Here is a 20,602-nt window from a genome sequence, read left to right on the forward strand (position 1 = left end):
TAAAAATATTTCCAAAGCATAAAATCTGTTTTCAACGTACGAAACAAGAAAATAAATAAATATTTTAACGAACGTTCATAATTACAAACCACATTCGAAACAATTAACTAAATGTAATAGAAAAGATGCGAGATTCCATTTAATGCACTGATATGAATAAATTATACCTCAAACACGCATCACCAGCATTTGAGACACTGAACCATTAATAAAAATAAATATAAATAAATATGCTGGCTTTTAGATCGATAAAAAGCAATCAATATTTTTCACAAATTGCTGGAAGTGCATACGAGTATATTTCTCGTATATTTTATATAAATATACATATGTGTGTATATATAGATATATATTTTATCCTCAAATAAAATTGCTATTTTATTTTATTTGATGAGAAACATAAAATGCGCTTACGTATATGTGTATATTATACAATTTATATTAATATTATCCCATACATATATAAATATATATACATATGTACGTATGTGTCTTTTAACGACCCCAATGCGTACCCAGTGCGTAATAAACTTACAAATACTCGATTCACACACACACTTAGATCATATCTTAGAGTAAATAAAACATATATTTATACATATATATTAGCGTGATTGCAGAACGCACACATACTCACACAAATATGCCTACATGCATTTCATTTCTATAAAAGTAGCTCATACGCAGTGTCGCACCACAAGTAAAATGCTTCCATTGCCTTTCACTTGTATATGTAGCAACAACATTTATGCTTTCAACGTAAAGCAGCAATGCGCCGACACTTACCTCTCCACCTACACCCTTACCCTCACATTCTACCTCGATTACCCATCCATTGGCTGGACTGATAATGAACTTGTCAATGCGCACACAAACTCGCAGATTAGTTGTTAGCGCCGCAACCCCATGACGGCGTACCCTCAGATGTGCTATTAAAATTTGTGTCGGATTTTTGGTTGTTTTTGTTCTTTTCGCGCTGTCGTTTTTGACTGCTAAGCAACCCACGTCTGGTTGATTGGTTGGCTGGCTGGCAGTCTGCTGGCAATTGACCATATACTCATGTGTTGATTGTTGGCCATTATTTTTATTCCCCATTTGATGTTGTTGCCTTTACGATTTGTAGTGTTGTTGTTGTTGTTTTACTAAAAGTGTTTATTTAGGAATTTGTGTTGTTATTTCGGCAATTTCGCACTTGCGCTGCGAACAATGAGCGCGTGCAAAGCGCTTGCCATGAAGCCAGACGCGCGCGTTGCGTATTTGCTGCTTCGTGAATGTATGTTTGTGTACCATACATACATGTGTGTATATGTGTTTGTGTGCCTAAAATCAAACGGGTTGGCTGCCGTGTGTGAGGAAAGCGCGCGCAATCGCCTGGCAAAATGTTGAAATTGCGTGTAGAACAACACAATAAAATGTTTCGTGCTTGTTGTTGTTGTTATTTTTCGTTTTTTTTTACTTTTATTTTTTTATGGTTCAGCAATCATTATGCTGCGCGTTGTTGCGTTGCCTACGCACGCTAGACTAGCTTAGGCATCCGCCTTTTTTCTGATTTTATGGTTTAACGGTTAATGCTCTGCCAGCACAACGGCTGCCGTTTAACGGTACGTTTGCGTCATTGTATCGTGCGTATCGTTATTTGCTTGCGCCGCAATCGCTCTATTTGTACTTATCGTATTTTTTTGCTTTTAAATTTTGTGGGCGTAGCTTGCGGAAAAAAGGATTTCAGCGCCTAGATAGCATAATGCCCAAATTGTATTACCACAAATTCTTAAAAAAACTTTATTTCATATTTTTGAACCTTAACCTTTTCATTTGCTGCTGCTACACACAATTACACACACATTAAATAGTAGCCATTTCATTGTATTTGCTTTGGCCAAGAACAAAGCTAACTTTTGGAGCGTTTGCTCAGCGCTTTGCTGTGAAATCGCACGAAATGAAATCTAATGAAATATTTTCTTTTTTCCTTACCATGCTAGCTGATCAGCTCACTGGAGGCGTCACAGCACAATGCAGCACTATAATTCAATCAAATCAATCGAAATGTTGTTGCGCTTGGCAAAATTGCTCCTTTGGTGCAGGCGAAGGGCGCTTGCTTGTGTGTTGTTGTTAGTAGAATATTATAGAGATAGGTGTATATGGATGTATATATGTGCATTTGTATTAATTTTTGTGCTTGCTTTCAAATTAAAATGTTCGAATCTAGTATATTGTTCCCACGAGTATTTGGCAGCTACTGAGAAATTTTTGCTGCACTGGTGGTGGAAATAAAAGTGCTTACGTGTATTTGTGTATATGTGTATTTGTGATTGTTAGTTTTATAATCAGTTTTCCAAAAAAAAATAAATAAAACCAATATTATTCCCTCAAGTATTGTTTAGCTTTTATTTGATTTAAGAAGCTATGAGTTCCCAATACTTAATGCGTTTTGAATAATTTTAGGCCGTGTGGGCAAGCTCAAATTAGGCTGATGGAATTATGATTATTTTAACCCATACACAATCGACAGCTACCGTTAATCGATATTCGCTTTAGAATTTCTATACCTTACACTTCTGAACAATCTTCCTAAAGCGTTGTGTGTGGAGTTTTCGCATGGTTTTTGCTAACAAAGCGCAGATTTCGTCGTGAATTTAAACCAAACCAAGAAAAAACGTTAATTTCGGCAGCATCGTAGCTTTAATGTCTGCCATAGGTGCATTTATTATATCATGAAAGGGTTTAAAGAAACTTCAACTTCATTTTGTCAAATGAAAAAGTTTTCCCTACAAGAACTTGATTGCGATCGATCGGCTTGTATAACAGCTATGTGCTATAGTGGTCCTATCTGAACAATTTGTTGAGAGTTTAGAATTACCTTGGTTAATGATTCTTATTGAATTTCGTGAAGATAACTCGTCAAATGAAAAACTTTTCTATACAAGTACTTGCTTCATGCCGTTCAGTTTGTATGGCAGCTATATGCTCTAGTGGTCCGATACCGACGGTACCAACAAATGAGCGGCTTCTTAGAGAGAAAAGAACGTCCGCAAAATTTCAGATTGATATCTCAAACATTTATGGACTAGTTAGCGTATATGCAAGTATGTACAGACAGACAGTATATTGAGACAGACAGATGGACATGGCAAAATCGACGTTACTCCTCAGGCTTATCATTCATATACAAGTATATATGTATTATAAAGAATCTCCAATGTTTTCATATGGGTGTTACAATTTTCGTGGCAAGCCTTATATGCTTTATTCAGGCTATATAAAAATTTAGTTATCTTAATTACGAATAGTATATGGCCTTTTATATTGTAGGAGTTAATCTCATGAAGCCAATTCTTTACGGTTAAGAAGCTAATAAGTACCGCTGGTTATAGAATCACACTATCCTCACTTCTGCTTAATTAATTATTGCTGTTGTTGTTATTGCTTCTCTTATTGCTGTGGTTAAGTAAGCTTTTCCTAAAACAAATAGTTTCCTCCAGCTTGGACCAAAGGCAGTGAATATGAGTGAATGTATGAAAAGAGAAATGCAACTATGGGGGTTAGGCTGACTAAACCTAAACCTATGCACGTTGTTAGTGGAATTTTCCAATATTACTAACAGAATCTAAGACTTTAGAATTATTTCTAGGTGCAAATATTTTTTTTATTCTAAGAAACTCTTTTATAGTTGCGCTTGAAAGTTTGGAATGACCAAAGACTTTTGGAAATAAATTCTGAACTTTCTCGTAAAACTAGCTTATTGCAGGCTTACGATTGGTAACTAATAGCTTAGACTTCTTTTTTTTATAGAGAGCCTTGAAATTAGTTAGTTTTTTTTCATTATATTCTACGAAGAGAACTATGCTCCGTCGTTCTTTCAGACTCCCTTTGTGGTAGCACGGCTTGACATAAACTTAGTATTTTTGTCTGCCTGCGAGGATGAAAGGGTGGAAGACGACGACCCTTCCAGCTGCTACTTTATATTTTGAAACTTTATGTGTATGAATGCTTCAAAAGTACTTCGTATTCAAAAGTAAAGGCGTAACAGGCGGAAGCCTTAGCTCATCAGTTGTGCCACATCGCTAGATGCTGCAGATACGAGTTTTTAGCATAAACTTTAAAATGGTTCAGTTTGAAATGAACCAGTTGCGAGCACAGTACTGACACCCATGTGATTAATATCTGATTGAAAAACGTTATCTGGTCTGTCAGCGTGAAGAGTATGAGAGCGCCGGAGAGAAATTCTCACACCAATCTTCAATCAAAGCTTGGATAAATCCGTGATATTCCTTAAATTCGGGTTGTCCCAAAAATTTTTCAAATGAGATTATTTTATTACTTGGAAATATGAGTAATTTGTTAATATAATTTAATTTTTTTTCAGCCCAATTTATATATATATAATTGTATGTCTTTACAATATATGTATATGGGATATATACTTATACGGTCTAAGAAGAAAGATAGATTATGTTAGAACGATATTTTTATATGTCTTCCACTTATTTTACATAGATATACAAGTGAGTACTTTTATAGTAAAAATTTTCCGTTAGAACATTGAACTATTGTAAATAAGGTGTGGAACTTTTGAGGGCTTACCTCTTTTAAGCGAGAATATAATACTTGTATATATTTTAGATATGGTAGCATATTAAACACCTACTTATCGAGTCTTGACCCTAACGCATGGTCTGTATGAAGGACTCTCCATATGAAAATAAATAATTCTTCACTCTTCAACTCAAGCTTAGTCATCTAATAGCAATCACAGACCTCATCGTTTCCTTCCTGGACTTACCGTTAGCTGGTTAGCTAACGTTTTCTCTAAACAGCGTATACAAGTACATAATGCTCAAAACCACAACGATAATCAACCTCCAAACCTAATCAAGGTGTTTTCTGGTAATAGTTTAAAGAAAGCTTATCCTTCTCTTCTAGGGTCCGTAGTTAATATTGAAATAATTCGAATTGAACTCACGACCTTCTTGAGTTATAGTAATTTACTTACCTATGTTACACAATAATTGGTGAGCTTTTGCCATTTCCGCGCTTCCACGAAAGTACACAATATCTTTAAAAACATAAATTCTCTCCATAATAAATTGACTGTAATTCAAGTGAGTTTGCGCTCCACACACTTCCGCTGATGAGCCGAGCAACAACGCGCTTTCAATCCGCAACTACAAGTATATCGGCTTTCCAGACAACGTTATTGCACTCCACAATTCAATTGTCGGAAATCTTTCAAAGACGGAGCGTGTGTTTTTCGCACTGCTTCGCCATAAACGAGGCATTTCAAGCATTTCCGATAAGTGGAAATTTCTTTTCAGCAGCTGTTAAGAGCTCCTCAGTGAAAACGTGAGTGTATGTATGTGATTTACATGAGTGGGTGCGATTTTGTGTAGTTGTGCATACCATTACATAAGTGGCATTGGCAAATGCTTGTAATTTCAAGCAAACAGACACAACTGCATAAATATAAAGTTACAAGTATTCCATGAATTGCCAGCGCAGCGCTTGTGATTGAACTGTTGCGCATTGCTGCCGTAGCAACAACACTTACTACATGTTTATTCACCACTACAGGCACACATGCACACATGCAAATATTAGCAATACAAATCGGCATATGCTCCCATACACATCGAGAAATGCACACGCTTCGAATGCTTAGCAAATAACATTTTTTCCAATCAAAAACATGCTTATGAATAAATTCCAAGTACCATATGTGTGTGTGTGTGTGTGAAAAAATGTGCAAACAGCATTTATTATGTGCTCGCAACCGTCCTCAGCGCACAAATCGGCCAATTGATGAGCTATGGTAGGCGCATACATACATACGTACGACAATATTTGAAGGAATTTTTCTCTTTCCAACTTTTTTAATCTCTCTACACCCCTGTCACAGCTCATTTGTGCGTGTTGCTCCGTTACCTTACAGCTATCTAACTGTTTATTATGCGCATTTGTGTACGCTTATAAAACATAGCGACATCATATAGCATAGCATAGCATGACATAGCATACAATGACATAACGTAGTTCTTAATACCATGTCACGATATGGTATAGTACGATGTAGCATAGCATAACCTAACACAACATAGCATACATATATACAACATACATTACACATTATAACGTAACAAAACAGAACATAACATATCACAACATAGCATAACATAACATAATATATCTTTACATAACATAACACAACATAACATAACATAACACAACATAACATAACATAACATAACATATCATAAAATAATATAACATAACATAGCATAACATAGTATAACATTACATAACATAACATTACATAGCACAGCATAACACATTCATACATAACGTTGTTTTGTTTTTATTTACTTGGTTTTTTATTTCTTTTGATTGCTGCTTACCATATGGGCAACACCGCTACGTCTTGTCTTGCCAGCTTTCCGCCAGGAAACATCGAAACATTTCCGCATTACTGATTTTCAACTTTGCCCAGCAGTTAATTCAATTGTGTTGTACTGTTTGTTGTACCGTTATGTTGTAAGTACAAATAAATGTATGCAAATACATGCGCTTAGGTAAACACATACGCTATGTACATAAAATATAATTTTATGCGTCGGCTCTAATAGACCGAGTTCATGCTAAATAAGTATGTTTGCAGGAGGGCAGGCTGCGAGTATTGCGATAAATATTTAAAGGCGTATGCCAAAGAAATGTGTTCATATGTCCAAAAAGACACAAAAACTTAGAAATTTTTTCAGAAAATACTGTTGAAGTGGCTAGATATAACCTCTGTTAGGTTTCTCATTATTTTCTGCTTAAAAAAACTGAATCTTTTCGTACAGTTTGTGGTTTTTGTATTTCTCTTAAAAGCTTTCTTTGACAATAATGCAACAGATGTATTATTGCTAAGCCATTAGTGCATTCTAGTTTTGTTATAACTTAAGGTTTCCCGCCATGAAATGTGCCAAGGTCTCTAACAGTATTTAAATTGACACTCTTCAACTTTTAGGGCACTAGTCTCTATAACATAGTACAAATGGTAACATTTTGTCTTTCAATCTACAACACTATTGTACCTACATATATGCACGGATTACAACAATATCCTGGTGGAATAATAATATAAGAGTTTCTAAAAAATTTTGAGAAGTATGATGAAACTTTTCCTAAGCTTGATTTTTATTAATGTTACCAACTGTAGCTTACACGGGACATAGTATGAATTCAGTCCGCGCTTTATTTCTTCGACTGCACAAAATTTGAACTTTGCTTCCTTAGAAATTACTTAATTTTTTCCCGGTTTTATGATCTTGAGCAAAACATTTATAACTGCGGATAACTAGCTTTACAGGTTTTAGCGGCAGATTGCCACAAATACAGAGTACGTCTTTACTTGCGTTTTTGCTATCTTGGAACTGTACGTGTTCGATACTCATCTCAAAATATATAGGCTATTCTTTTGTTGCCGTCGAGCTTCTTATCGCCGTACAAAGAAACATTGTGACCAATACATTTAAAAATTCTTGTTTTCGTTTAAAAAACGAGTAATTGGATAACTTTTACATATATTATTTAGTTAAATTTTCCGATATTTTACCAGTTATACTATTATTCGAGGCGATGATGAAGAAACTTCAGAAACCATCAAAATTGGTTTAAACGTTCTTGAGTTATAAATAATGTAACTAATCCGAGGGAAGACTTATATAGCTTGTTTAACATATACCTTATATTGCTAACTATTGAAGGAGAATTAACATTTATTTTATATAGGTGTTTTTAAAGTTTAAGTTTATTTGAACTTTTTCTGTGGACTAATATCGCCAACTAACCTAAAAGAGGTTGCAGACTAGCCAAAAATGTTTCTCATAAAAACGCACTTCTTATAAGATCTCGTTATAAATTATCTTAACGAAGTTTTTTATACACGGAATTGGGTATATTAAGTTTGCCACGAAGTTTGTAACACCCAGAACTGTCAATATTGCACTACTACAAGTATAACATATTGCTGCCATACAAACTTCGGATGCAACAGTGTGACGAGCTGAGTCGATTTAGCCGTCTGTCTGTCTGTATATATGCGAGTATAGCTCAGTTTTTGAGACATCGCTCTGAAATTTTGTAGACGTTCTTTTCTCACCAAGAAGCTGCTCCCTTGTCGGAACCGCCGATATTGGAACACTATAGTTTATAGCTACGATACAAACTGAACTATTGGAATGAAGTGCTTGTATGGAAAGCTTTTTCATTTGACGAGATATCTTCAAGAAATTAGGCATATATTATTTTAAAAGACAACGCTAAAATATCTGAAGAAAATTTTCAGACAACTATAGCATATAACTGCTATACAAACTGAACGGTTGAACTCAAGTCTTTGTAGACAACTTTTTTATTTCTGACGGTGTTAACCTTTTTTCTTGTATTTCGATTTCCTCTTCCCCTTAAATGAATAAAAACGAATGTTATGACTGTAAGTTAATTTCATATTTTTATTAGCCAGCTTACGTCAACAGAATGCGTACAATACGCACGAGTGTACGTATAAATAGTTATAAGTATAAAACTGTTAAATAATGACCCATCCACGCATGTTGCTTATAGGTCATGTTGTACTCCCTGGCTAAGTAAATTAACACGTGTGCAAAAAACAACATATGTTGTATGCGTACTTTTGTTGATGAATGCATTATTTATAACGTGGTATATGAATTTGTACTAATTTCAGTTAGCTGTATAACGTAAGCTCTGAATTAATGTATAAATTATTCAACATTTATATCGATAATTATAGTTTATGTTATCAGACGAAGAAAGTGTTTTCGTATTATATATTTTTATAGCTAGCCTGTATTTGTTGATGTGTAGTTGGATAATTGCTGCTGTTGAAGGACTTGTGGATCAAAACAAAACTAAAACTATTATTTATAAAAGATTTAATTAAAAATATTTTAGAACTGTACTATGGTAATCTTTCTTTATTTCTTTTGAAAAAGGTTTAATTGAAAATATTTTAAAACTGTATTATGGTAATATTTATTTCGTTCGTTTGGAAATTATTTCCATAATAATCTTTAAATACATAATAAAAATGTGACAACGGGTAGACAAAAAACCTGTTTACTGCGTATTAACTAAAATTTTTGGTGTGCGCCTTTGCTACATTTTATAAATGAGGTTGTTAGTCGTTTGCAATTGGTGCACAAATTGTATATACCCATTTCCATTTTAGAAAAATATCTACATATTTGAAGCTTGCTGCGTGAGGTTGCAGCAATCAGAAAAGAGTTTTTATTTAAATTTACTTTTAGCTAGGACTCAAACCCATAACACATTAAATCTATCAGCACTAAGGCATTGAACCACACATACCTATGAATTTATATTTGTTTTTAAGTTGATTGATTTTAAAATAGTTTTTCACCTTTGCACTTTTTTCACAGTTTTTGCCGTCATTTTTCTTTTGTCATCAATAAACTATCTTCTATTGCTTATGGTCTATAGGATCTATTACGTGCGTTTTAAAATGCTAAATTGTCCAATTAATTAAGATTTCTTTCAATTTCAAAAATCCATTACTCAACAGTTGTTAGTTTGGCGGTCATTTTTTAATCAATATTCGGCACTATAATGTTGCAATCACACAAACTAATCCCCGACTCACATATGCAACTCTGTACTGTTCCTGGTTGGAATGTTTTAAGTGCTCAGCAAGATATACTAAATAGCAGAACTTTTTGATTTATATTTTCTTCCCAAAGGAACTCTAGTCAACAACGGACTTAGCAGCTCTTTGAAACGATTGTTAGAGAAACTGTGATTCATTATAAAATTAGTGATAATATCTCACAAATATTTCCTAAAACACATTTAATATTGATAAAATTATTCTCAGCAATTTTTAATAAAAATACACACACGGAAATTTTATAACCACTGCATAATAATATTATTGAGTAAATACAAGTCTATATTTTTTTTTTAATAAAAATATGCGTTTTCTCCAACATTTCATAATTTATTCGATTTTCCTACATGGCCTTCGTTTATTGTAGGCGCATGCACGTACAGCAATGCATTTCGTGATTTCACACGTAATAGTTCAGCATAGCTAAGAGCGTGTTGTTTTTCGCTACTTTGTTGCTCATCGCTGTCATGTCAATGCTGCATTTTAATTAATCAAATTTCGATGCGAGCATGATTCTAATTTGCAACATTTGGTGGCAAACAAGTAAATGCAATGTAGCACAGCAACAATAGTTTTGTGGGATACATTTCATACATATTATATTATTGGTAAGCCTAGATGGGGTTAAATTAATTAAAATAGTCAGGGCTTGGGTCTGAAGAGACTCAATTGGACTTAGTTCGCCGACTTTTGAGCAGAGAGAATTTACAATCTGGAGATTTTTGAATTTTTCTGTATAATGCTGTAAATATTAAGAATAAGGAGCTGAAGATCGCAACACTAAAATATATATAAACCGTTATGCCATTATCATTAGAAACGATATGAAAAAAAAATATTTTTGTTGTATACTTTAAGTTTTAGCTTTTATAAAATGATTGGGATTGTTGTCGAAAAAAATGTATATAGATGTAGATTTTTGTGATTATTTAAAAAATCTTATTTAGAAACTATATTCATTCAAGTGCATAATACGAGTATGGTTAATATGGATGGCAGATAATACAATATAATTTGTCTACCAACAAGAACGACGTGATGTTAAAATGAAATAAAATACTCAAATTTGGTAAAAATGTTCCATTAATGATTTCAACAAAATGTGGGCCAAGTTACCACCATGGCTCCGCTTGTATATCTCCACTCGTTGGAATTTCGACAAGAATTTCGGCTATAGTGCGCTAAATGTTGTTTTCGCATTGGTGATTGATTGGCTTACGCTTTTGGATTTAACATACCCCCCCCCCCCGAGAAAATAATCTAGAGGCGTTAAATCGTATGATCTTGGCAGCCATTTGACTAGTACTCATAATCAACGAGACGTAAAACATGAGGCGACGCACCATCTTGTTGAAAATAGACATCGTTTCCTACTTCATTTCAAAAAATGCCGATGATGCCGCTATACCACAATCCATACCAAACGGTCAATTTTTGAGTAATCAATTATAAATTTTTGAGAACCAATATTTATTACTTGGGCATTTCCAATTTATGTGGTGATTCAAAATATTTTCATATTCGATATACATTAAAATGGTTTCCAGATATTATTGGACTAACGCTTCGACAGATTTAGAGGCAAACTCTACACATTCACCAATGGATTAAGGGGTCAAATAGTTATACTTATATCGTTTCTTTGTATGCGCACATATTATCCATTCGTTCGGATAATTTTCGGATATTCAGTTAATATGCGTTTTTAGAACTATGCCGTTATCCGAATACACAATATGCGATTTTATACAAATTCTTTAAAATGTATCAAAAACGAGCATTTTTCGAAACAAAAGTATCACTGAGTATTTTCCTTAAACAGCTTTATTTACTTCATTAAAAAAAATTATTTTTTGTTGATTCCAAAATAGTATCGTCTATCCGCATGCATTATCCGTTCATCCGGATAATTTTCGGATAATTCGGATATCCGGATAATTCGGATATCCGGATATATATGTTTTTTTGGAACTATGCTGTTATTTGAATTCACAAAATCCGATTTTACTCGCATTTTATATATGTTCTTCAACATTTAACAGAATATCATAGTTATCAACTGAGTATTAGTATTAATATCTTAAACTCCTTGGAACCTATCTATAGCATTACTTACCTTTATATACCGTACGTAACTAATGCTCACACCAAATTATTTCCGCTATCCTTATATCAAATTCTTATAAACTTATTCTGAAGTGCCGTGTAATACGGCCGGATTTACTTTTTTTCCTATAGATTTACATTGGATATGTATAAATATAAAATTTTTATTTTGACCTCCGAATATACTTGTAGATATAAACAGCTTGTACGAATAATGGTTTTTTATTCGGATAATTTTTTTTTTGAACTCATCCAATGTGTATATGACAATTTAGCTAATAGTATAGCAGAAATCAAGAGTTTTATCTAGAAAATATTTGAATATTATTTTGAATATTAGTTTTTTGCGTATTCGTTTATCCGCACTCATTATCCGTACGTACGGACAGTCCGCGAATAAGTTTAGTATCTGGTAAAAATAGGTTTTTGAAACTATGCGTTATCTGGCTTATCCGGACAGTGGTTTTCCGCTTGGATACTTTTTTTTAACTATTCGTAGAAATCAAGCGTTTAGTTTAGAGAATAATTTAAATTCTATAATTTTCTAGTAGCGGGGACATTTTAAAACCTTTTCATATCAGCACCAATTTTCGCTCCATTGAATTTAAAGTTTTGGAGAAATTAATTGAACTGGAAACTGGCAAATAGGTATTATGTAACAAAAAAAACTTATTTTCGATTTACTAGTTTTCAGAAATATATTTTTACCGTTATTAACTCTATATGTGCATGCAAATTAAATAAAACGTAAGCATTACCAACTCACTCATCTAAAAAATTCAATTTAAATGTTATTTATAATTACTAAATTACGAGAAATGTGTTCAAAATGTTGCGCCAGCGAATATGCAACGCAATCAAATCAATCGCAAACTCCCAAAAGTTGACTAATCAAATTTATGCGTCCATTGCACTATTGTAAAATATTTCCAACTAATTACGTGACATAATTCATCAAATAATTTTATTTTCATGTGCATACACATATGTTTTGCTGTGCAAATTGCTTGAACCAAAAAAAAATTCTATAAAAAATCCACAAAAAAAAACCCAATTGAAATTTGTAAAAAAATGCAACAATTCATCCGCTTTTAAAATCAATCGCTTTTATGCCACAACAAATTGAAAAACCAAAAAAAAAAAAAAACAACAAAAAAACAAAAACAACACATACAAAAATACGTGCCATCATCAAATTAAATGCGCTTATTGTTGAAAAAATAAAAAAAAATGCTAAATAAATAAATAACCAATCAACGCAACCAAACACATGGCATTGCCTTACACACCACACAACAACAATAAAAAACGCGTTTAAACGAATGCAACACGCCATGAAAAAACCTAACGCTGCAAACGCATATAAAATAACAACAAACACATTGGAAAAATTGCCACTTATCACTAACTAAACATGCAACACAACAACAATTCACACACACATACACATACATTTATACACCTTAAAACACCAACAACATACACGCAATAACAATGACAACAAATAAATAATAATAAATATGTGAAACACACCCTAATGCTCTCCACAACTGTGTGCGTATAGAATGTCAATGTTCTTCTTCCGCTTGCATAATCTCCAGCGCGCCGAGGAGAGCAAACGTAAAAAGCGCGTCGAACGTCAGCGCCAGCAGCAACGCCAACGTCGCGGCGCCAAGGTGTTTCGCTGCGTCAGCGATTCCACAGGACATCTCACGCTGGCGCCGTCACGCCTCTTCGAAAAGACACCGATGAGCCCGTCCGACAGTCTGGATGAAATCGCACTGCAAATACCAAGGTAAGCCACCAGCGAATGTGAAAGCGAGTGAAAGAGAGAGTGAGTGAATAAAGAATAGAGGGAGAAAGCGCTAGTGAGCGATAGAATTTATGCGTTGAAAGAAAGGCGATTTGTTTAAGGATAATATAATAAAATCGCTGCAAAAAAAATACTGCGCACTTTTGTGTAAATTTTTATTACGAAAACTATGCACTAAGCCTTTAGTTGCCACATTAAATAAATGTTACTTGCAGATTTTATATATTTGCAAGTAAAGTTAAGGCGAGAGAAAATACTCATGAGAATGATAAAAATTTGTAGCGTCGTCGTTTAGTCATGATTAACTTTGTAGGATTATGCGCAACTAAATAATATTAAAACTTTATTGATATGGCAACACTGCAAATTATTTAGAAGTGAAATGAATGGAAGCAAGCTCGATACAAATTTAGAAGAGAGAGACTTGATTAATAAATACGCTATAAAAATTTCATCAAGTATGGTTTTCAGGGCACTTGGACTACAATATGGTGAGCGAATGCTTTGGAAAGGGAATAACAGTGATATGAGTGTTAGAGAAGACCTCAACTGTAGATGTTTTAATTGAGAAATAACAGAATCCATATAATGCGACACTACAAGAACTTGACGTCGACATCAGTTTGTATGAGCTATAGTGGTCCCATCTGAACAATTTTTAGTGAGATTGTACTGTTGCTTTTGACAATAATCCATGTCAAATGTCATGTATATTGTCGAAAAAAAAGTTTTCCATACGTTGACTTGAGTTTGATCGTTCAGTTTGTACAGCAGATATAAGCTGAGGTTCTGAAAAATGAGCAGCTTCTTGAGGAAAAAAAGACATGTGAGAAATCTCAAAAACTTAGGGACTAGTTCACGTATATACAGATTTATACATATACATTTAACATATTCCCTCACGCTTCCTTCCGAATTTTCAAAACTCCGTGGCAAACCCAATATACCATGTTTAAGGTGGAAAAATATGCTTTATTGGCGGACTATCGTCTCTTTAAGGAACTCGCTAATATTTTTGGTTAACAATGAAAACTCTATACAGATAATTCCTGAACACAATTATTGAGTTAAATATACCAAAGTTATTGTTGTGAGCAGAACTGTAGCGAGGGAGAAGGGGCCCGAGGATGATTGTAGTAAATTGTTTGCGAAAAATATATGCAAAATATTGTTGCAGAGCACCGGGCTCCCTGAGAACTCAGTGTCCGAGAGAAATTGTCCCAGTTCTTTCACCTCTCTTCATTACAACTTTTGAGAGAGAAATAATACTGTTCGAACTTTCGTTCTTGACATCTGCCAGCGGGGAACATACAACTTATGAAAGCTCAAATTTATTGAAAAACATACTTCCAGCTGCACTTTATTATACAACTTCGTAGTAATTTACGCAACGATCATATAATAAAGCCTCGCCTGTTCTGAAACTGTAGATACAAACTTCCATATTTAATTTATATCAATCTGTTTTTTGATACTTATAACTAAGTAATTGCTAGTTATACTTAATTGTTTTAGGAGTAAAGCCTCACTCTAACTGATTAGTACGATGGGTTTGGTGGAATGCGGGTCTTAGGCTGAAGATTGAAAAAAAATGTTTTCTGCTTTCATTTGATTAATTTGAGATATCATTGATAATATAGCTCCGTATCAAGCGTAAAACTTACAGAACTATCTATCATTAGGATTCACCCAGATCCAGCAAATTGTTCCCTAATGCTGGATTATGATTACTTTCACAGCATAATAAATGCATTGAGCACATAAACTTTTCCTCTTATGAGCGCGTCCAATTTTGAGGTTAATTTGACAAAAGCACTAATAAGAATCATCTTTCCGAAGTCGACTGCATTATTTATCAATACTTTAATGGTAAAAAAAAAATTTGACTTTTTTAAAGAAAAACAGAGAAAACCGCCGAAAATTCAAATCTAATAGGGAATGTTTATTATCATTCGAAAGAAAATTTTGTGGCATTTATTTTTTGAAGATTATCTCCTTCAAATGTTGACCGTGGCTACGTCTCAGATGGTCCATCATAGTTCGCCCCAAATGCGTAAATTTTGGTTGTTTACATACCCATTGAGCCAGAAATGGGCCTCAACACACAATGTTTTTAAAACATTTTTTACAGAACGGTGATTTTCGTAATAAAATTGGCAATTGTAAATGTTATTCAGGCATGCGTCTTTCCACGAAAATAACATGAGAACTTGCCACGACCTGCACCTGATCTGCCAAAAAACGGCTATTGAAAAATGTACCTCTACTTGAATCCCCCGCCATAAAAGCTCTTTTCCAAACGAATTTATATTTAAGAAGTGCCATAATATTCAAGACTAAATTAAAAACTACTTAACTAATTATCGCTGTAAAACTCGCTACACCTTCTAAATTCTGCATCTTGTTTGCAAAGTGAACAGTTTGCACAATTTCTCGGCTGGATTTCTTCTTGCTCTGCCTTTAAATTGACAACTACACCTGAAGTGTTTTATGTACAAGATTTATCCCTTTTCTAACTTTCACACGCCATATAAATGCATAAATAAGGTATGGATGTAAAGATATTGATCGAGGCTACATGACAAACATATTTTTAATTCATATGATGTTCACTTTTAGCAGAAGTTGTTAAAAATAAAGTGAGTAAAGTAAAATATAATGCAGAAAAGGAGAGAAATATATTTAGCAGCGCTTTTTACTTTTGCCACTAGTTTATACAAAAGCACTCGCACCGATATAAATAATTAGCATTATAATTTGCTTAAAATAAAATTTATTTGCTTGAAATTCAATACTTTCGTTCAAATGCTTTCAGCTTGAAGCGCAGGTATTTTTTTAAAATAAATTTTTTATTTAATTTTCTAGCTGAATTATTCGGCTTACAATGTATGTGGCACAATAAACGTGTATAAATAAGTAAATGTAAGCTTGCAAAACGGCTGAAGGTGAGCAATTGCAGGAGCTAATATAATAAAAAACTACAAAAAATAATAAACCAAACACCGGAGGCAAATACGACAAACATACAAACAAACTTGCAATTTGAGCGATTTTAAATGAACCGAAAACGAAGCGCGTGTGTTGCATGTACATATATATATATATATGTGTGTGTGTATGTGTGTGTGCACTTTATGCTTAGCAAATGCCAAACAACTCAATCGGGGCAAATAAATTGACTAGCTTTCACATAAATTCTAAAATCGACAGAAAATTTCTAAATATATAAACACACGTGTGTTCATGTCTATGTGTTTACTAGTGTATCATTTGCTGAAGACTGTACTTGCTGGCGTGCGACTGCTTTTAGTTGTTCCGGAAATCTCCATCGTCTTTTGGTCGAAGAGTTTTCACGCAAAGCATCCGGCGTTTGGCTGAGTAAAAGTTTAAAAGTAACACGAAAGAGTAAAAGTGGCAGAAAAGACAAGCAAAGCGGTGAGTGAGGGTAACGGTGTTTGCAATATTTACACTGCAGATGAAATAAAGTTGCTGTATTTTCTGTGCGGCTGAAAGTGGAAGTATTTGATATACTCATTGGCAAAGTAACAAAGGTGCTAATAGAGCTCGAATCAAAGTTGTTACATAACTTATTGTCTTATTTTGTGTACACACACGAGTGTGTGTTTCGTTGGGGAAGTGTTTATATTTAGTTGATACGATTTTACTAAAAGGAGTGCGGTGTGTGCGGTTTACTGTTATTGACTCAAATTTAATGTAACATTTGCAAAATTTTATTTAAATTCGACGTAGCATGAAGAACCGTCAAAGCATATCATATTTGCTTATTAGGAAAGAATTTAGAATATCAAGCCTAAAAACACTTTTCCAAGCAGATTTATTCCACTTAATTTTATCAATAATAACATGTGATGAAATAAAATTAAAGGAAATGAAATTTAACAACTTCTTACGGTTGGTAGCGACAATAATTCCATCTTCTCACCAGAAGATTGAGATTCAAAAATTAATATTTATTTCTACGTTGAAATCCCAATGAAATCATTAGAACTAGAAATTATAAAAAAAAATTATAACAAGGAACAAAAATTTGTTCTTAATTTCTCTGTTCGTACGTTTTTAATCTGCAGTGAATTTTTCTGAAAGCGTCATTTACCGTTATGTGTTTTAGCAGTATGTGCTGTATACCTGAGTCATTTTGCCAGCTTCGAGCTTTAAGAAACTCGCTATCTTGTCTTCTCTTGATAGAGTATGTGAGAGAGGCGAGCACAGTGACATAAAAGATAGCGAGTTTCTTAAAGTGCACAATAAGCACTGTCTGCCTTTCTCACATACTCTATCAAGAGACTGGCAGAAAAGGATAAGGTGCAAATCGAATTTTGTATGATGTTCGATTGGATGGCTAACAGAACAGAAAAACATCGAGTAGGGAATTGGACGGCAGGGAATTCACCATTTTCTAATATATTTAAGATATTATATTTCATATGACATATAAATATTCCCTGGTTGGGTATGCATATCAGCATAATTTTTCTTCAATATTCCCCGATTGTGCATGATTAAGAGAATCTCAGGTGAATTCACATGTCTTGTGTTGAATTCCCCGGTTGAAATTTAACAAATGTTCGCTGTCAAATCTGCACTTCTCGTTGCTTTACGTTCTCTGGTTCTGGTTCTGGTTCTGGTTCTACGTTTTTTACACTCTTTGTAATATAATCCGCAAAACTCAGAACTGCTTGTTCAAGCCGTACTTTTGTCAAAAAAAAATTTATTTATCGATATTAATTAAGTGATCTTATATATACGCTTTAGTTGTGAGCATTATAACCTATTTTGATTACTTTATTGATTGCCCATAAACTTATGCTTTTGCTTTGTATAGACATTTTAGTAGGTCACTAAGGCCAAATATTGTATAACAGCACCCTATAGCAAAAATAACATTTTTTTTACTGGGTGTTCGATCACATCATTTTATTGATTTAGTTATATGTAAAAAAGTAGTTTCCTTGTTTTTTGAAGTAAACCTCCAAAATGAAAATATTTGCCTTCGAAGGTCGATAGAAGATGGATTGAGTCATTCTTAATCAGTTGATTTATTCGGTTAATAAATATCAGAACCGGTAGATGGAAAAACACGTTTCATTAAATTACATACAAATAGTTAATAAAACGAAATCATTGTTCGTTTCAAGCTGTTCTTAGATTTAAAGAAATATCGTAACAATTTCCACAGCTTCTGAAATATAAAGCGATTTATTTTGTGAATTACAAATGATATACTTATATTAAGGCAAGAATCATATATGGGTTAAAAGAAAAAAAATACAAAAAAAAACCTGAACTTCGGTTGCACCGAAGCTATAATAACCTTCACAAATTTAAAAGGTTCCTTACAAGAACATGATTCTGATTGTTCAGTTTATATGACAGATACATGTTACAGTGATCCGATCTGAACAATTTAATCAGAGATTATATTATTGTCTTAGGCAAAAATTCCTTCCAAATTTCGTGAAGAAATCTCGTGAACTAAAAAGATTTCCATACAAAGACTTGATTCTAAACGTTTCGCTTGTATGACAGATACTCGTATATGCTATAGTGGTCTGATATCTGCACTTCCGACAAATGAACAGCTTCTAAGGGAGAAGAATACATGTGCGAAATTGCAGAGCGATATCTCATAAACTCAGGGACTCAGCTCATCACGCTGATCATATATTATATATACGATATATATTATAGGGTTTGAAACGTCGTACGCCCTGTTCAAGATATAAAACTTCAGTAAGTAGTTGAGCGGTATTCCTTTCTTTAATACAAATTTCCCGCTTTTAGTCGTATTTTGTGAGCTTTCAAGTAACCAACCAGCTAAGGACTTGCTGACCTCATATACAAAACTTTTGGCAAATTATTTATGACATTAAATTCTCTCACCAAGTTCTTCATAAATACCATATTTATTGTTAAACTCTCAATTAAAAATTTAGATGCAGTGAATCTCATCCGCACACGTACACATCCACACAATTCTGTAAGTGATAACTTTACCAAACTAAAGAGAGTGTCAGTGCCCAAGCAGCCACTCAACTGTTCAAATCATGTACCAACTCTAAAAGCGGGTAAGTTATGAACCTACAAACACACGCACACATACATGCATGTCCACTAGTAACATTGCATAACAGTACTTACAGTTATGTATGTACATATGTGTCTCGAGCTTCCCGCTGCATTTAGACACTGCAATAATTTAGACTTTTCATTACGTCCAATGGGCAGTAGAGAGTGTCCTGCCAGCTGGATCCCTAGGCGAGTGGCTTTATGACATGGCGGTAAGAGTTGCTAACGCCACACGCACACACCACACACAACACACACACTCAGCTAAACGCATGTGGATAAGTGTATTCAAACGTGGCACTGGCAGCTTAGCTATGCGGGCATAAGCGCATAAGTAAAACATGAAATCTTTATTTGCCATTAAACAACATGAAATTGTGTGAGTCCTGAGTCCGGGAAGGACCTCCAAGTTTAGTTAGCACTGAATGTCCTGCGGGTTGGTTGAGCGGAGGCGATCATGCAACAATGTGGAATGTAGGCGACATATCAGCGCTCATGTACACACTTTGCTAAAAATATAATAGTTGGGTCCACAATATGCCGAGTGGACTCGAGTTGAGTTGAGTGGCGCGCTTATGCTTATGCTCGCATTCATTTGGCAGTCAACGTGGAGGCCAACACAGATTTAGTGGCTCACTGCAACTTGCCGTTTTGCTGTGATTTGGTTTCACTACAGTTTTGTCGTTGTTCGTGTTGTTGTTGTTTTTGTTATGCTGCCTGCTGCTTGCCAAAAGCTAAGTGCCACTGCAGGCGCTGACAGCAATGAATATGACAGAGCCCCGCAGTCATGGCACGTTCAACGCTCATTTATTCAAGTTTGAGAGCGGCTGTGTGTGTATGTGTGTGTCCAAGTTTGCATGTATGTGTGGCAAATGTGCCATGCAGTTTGAGTAAAATATCTGAACATGCCGCTG

General features: G+C 34.2%; 1 protein-coding gene across 8 annotated transcripts in view; it reads left to right on the forward strand.

The window, feature by feature from the left end:
• The window catches only part of LOC106623211 (potassium channel subfamily T member 2), a 373,175-nt gene that overhangs the window by 178,109 nt on the left and 174,464 nt on the right, over positions 1–20,602 (forward strand). For 4 of the 8 annotated variants that reach the window (XM_036363146.2, XM_036363147.2, XM_036363156.2 and 1 more), the window contains exon 3: positions 13,390–13,583. The exons of 2 other annotated variants lie outside the window; for them this stretch is intronic. In XM_036363146.2, coding sequence (XP_036219039.2) covers positions 13,390–13,583 — 194 coding nt within the window. Of the gene's footprint in view, positions 1–13,352; positions 13,584–20,602 lie in introns of all 8 variants that reach the window. 2 more of the 8 variants (XM_070107993.1, XM_070107991.1) reach the window with 1 other exon arrangement.

This window comes from Bactrocera oleae, chromosome 4, assembly GCF_042242935.1.
Source record: "Bactrocera oleae isolate idBacOlea1 chromosome 4, idBacOlea1, whole genome shotgun sequence".
Lineage (NCBI taxonomy): Eukaryota > Metazoa > Arthropoda > Insecta > Diptera > Tephritidae > Bactrocera > Bactrocera oleae.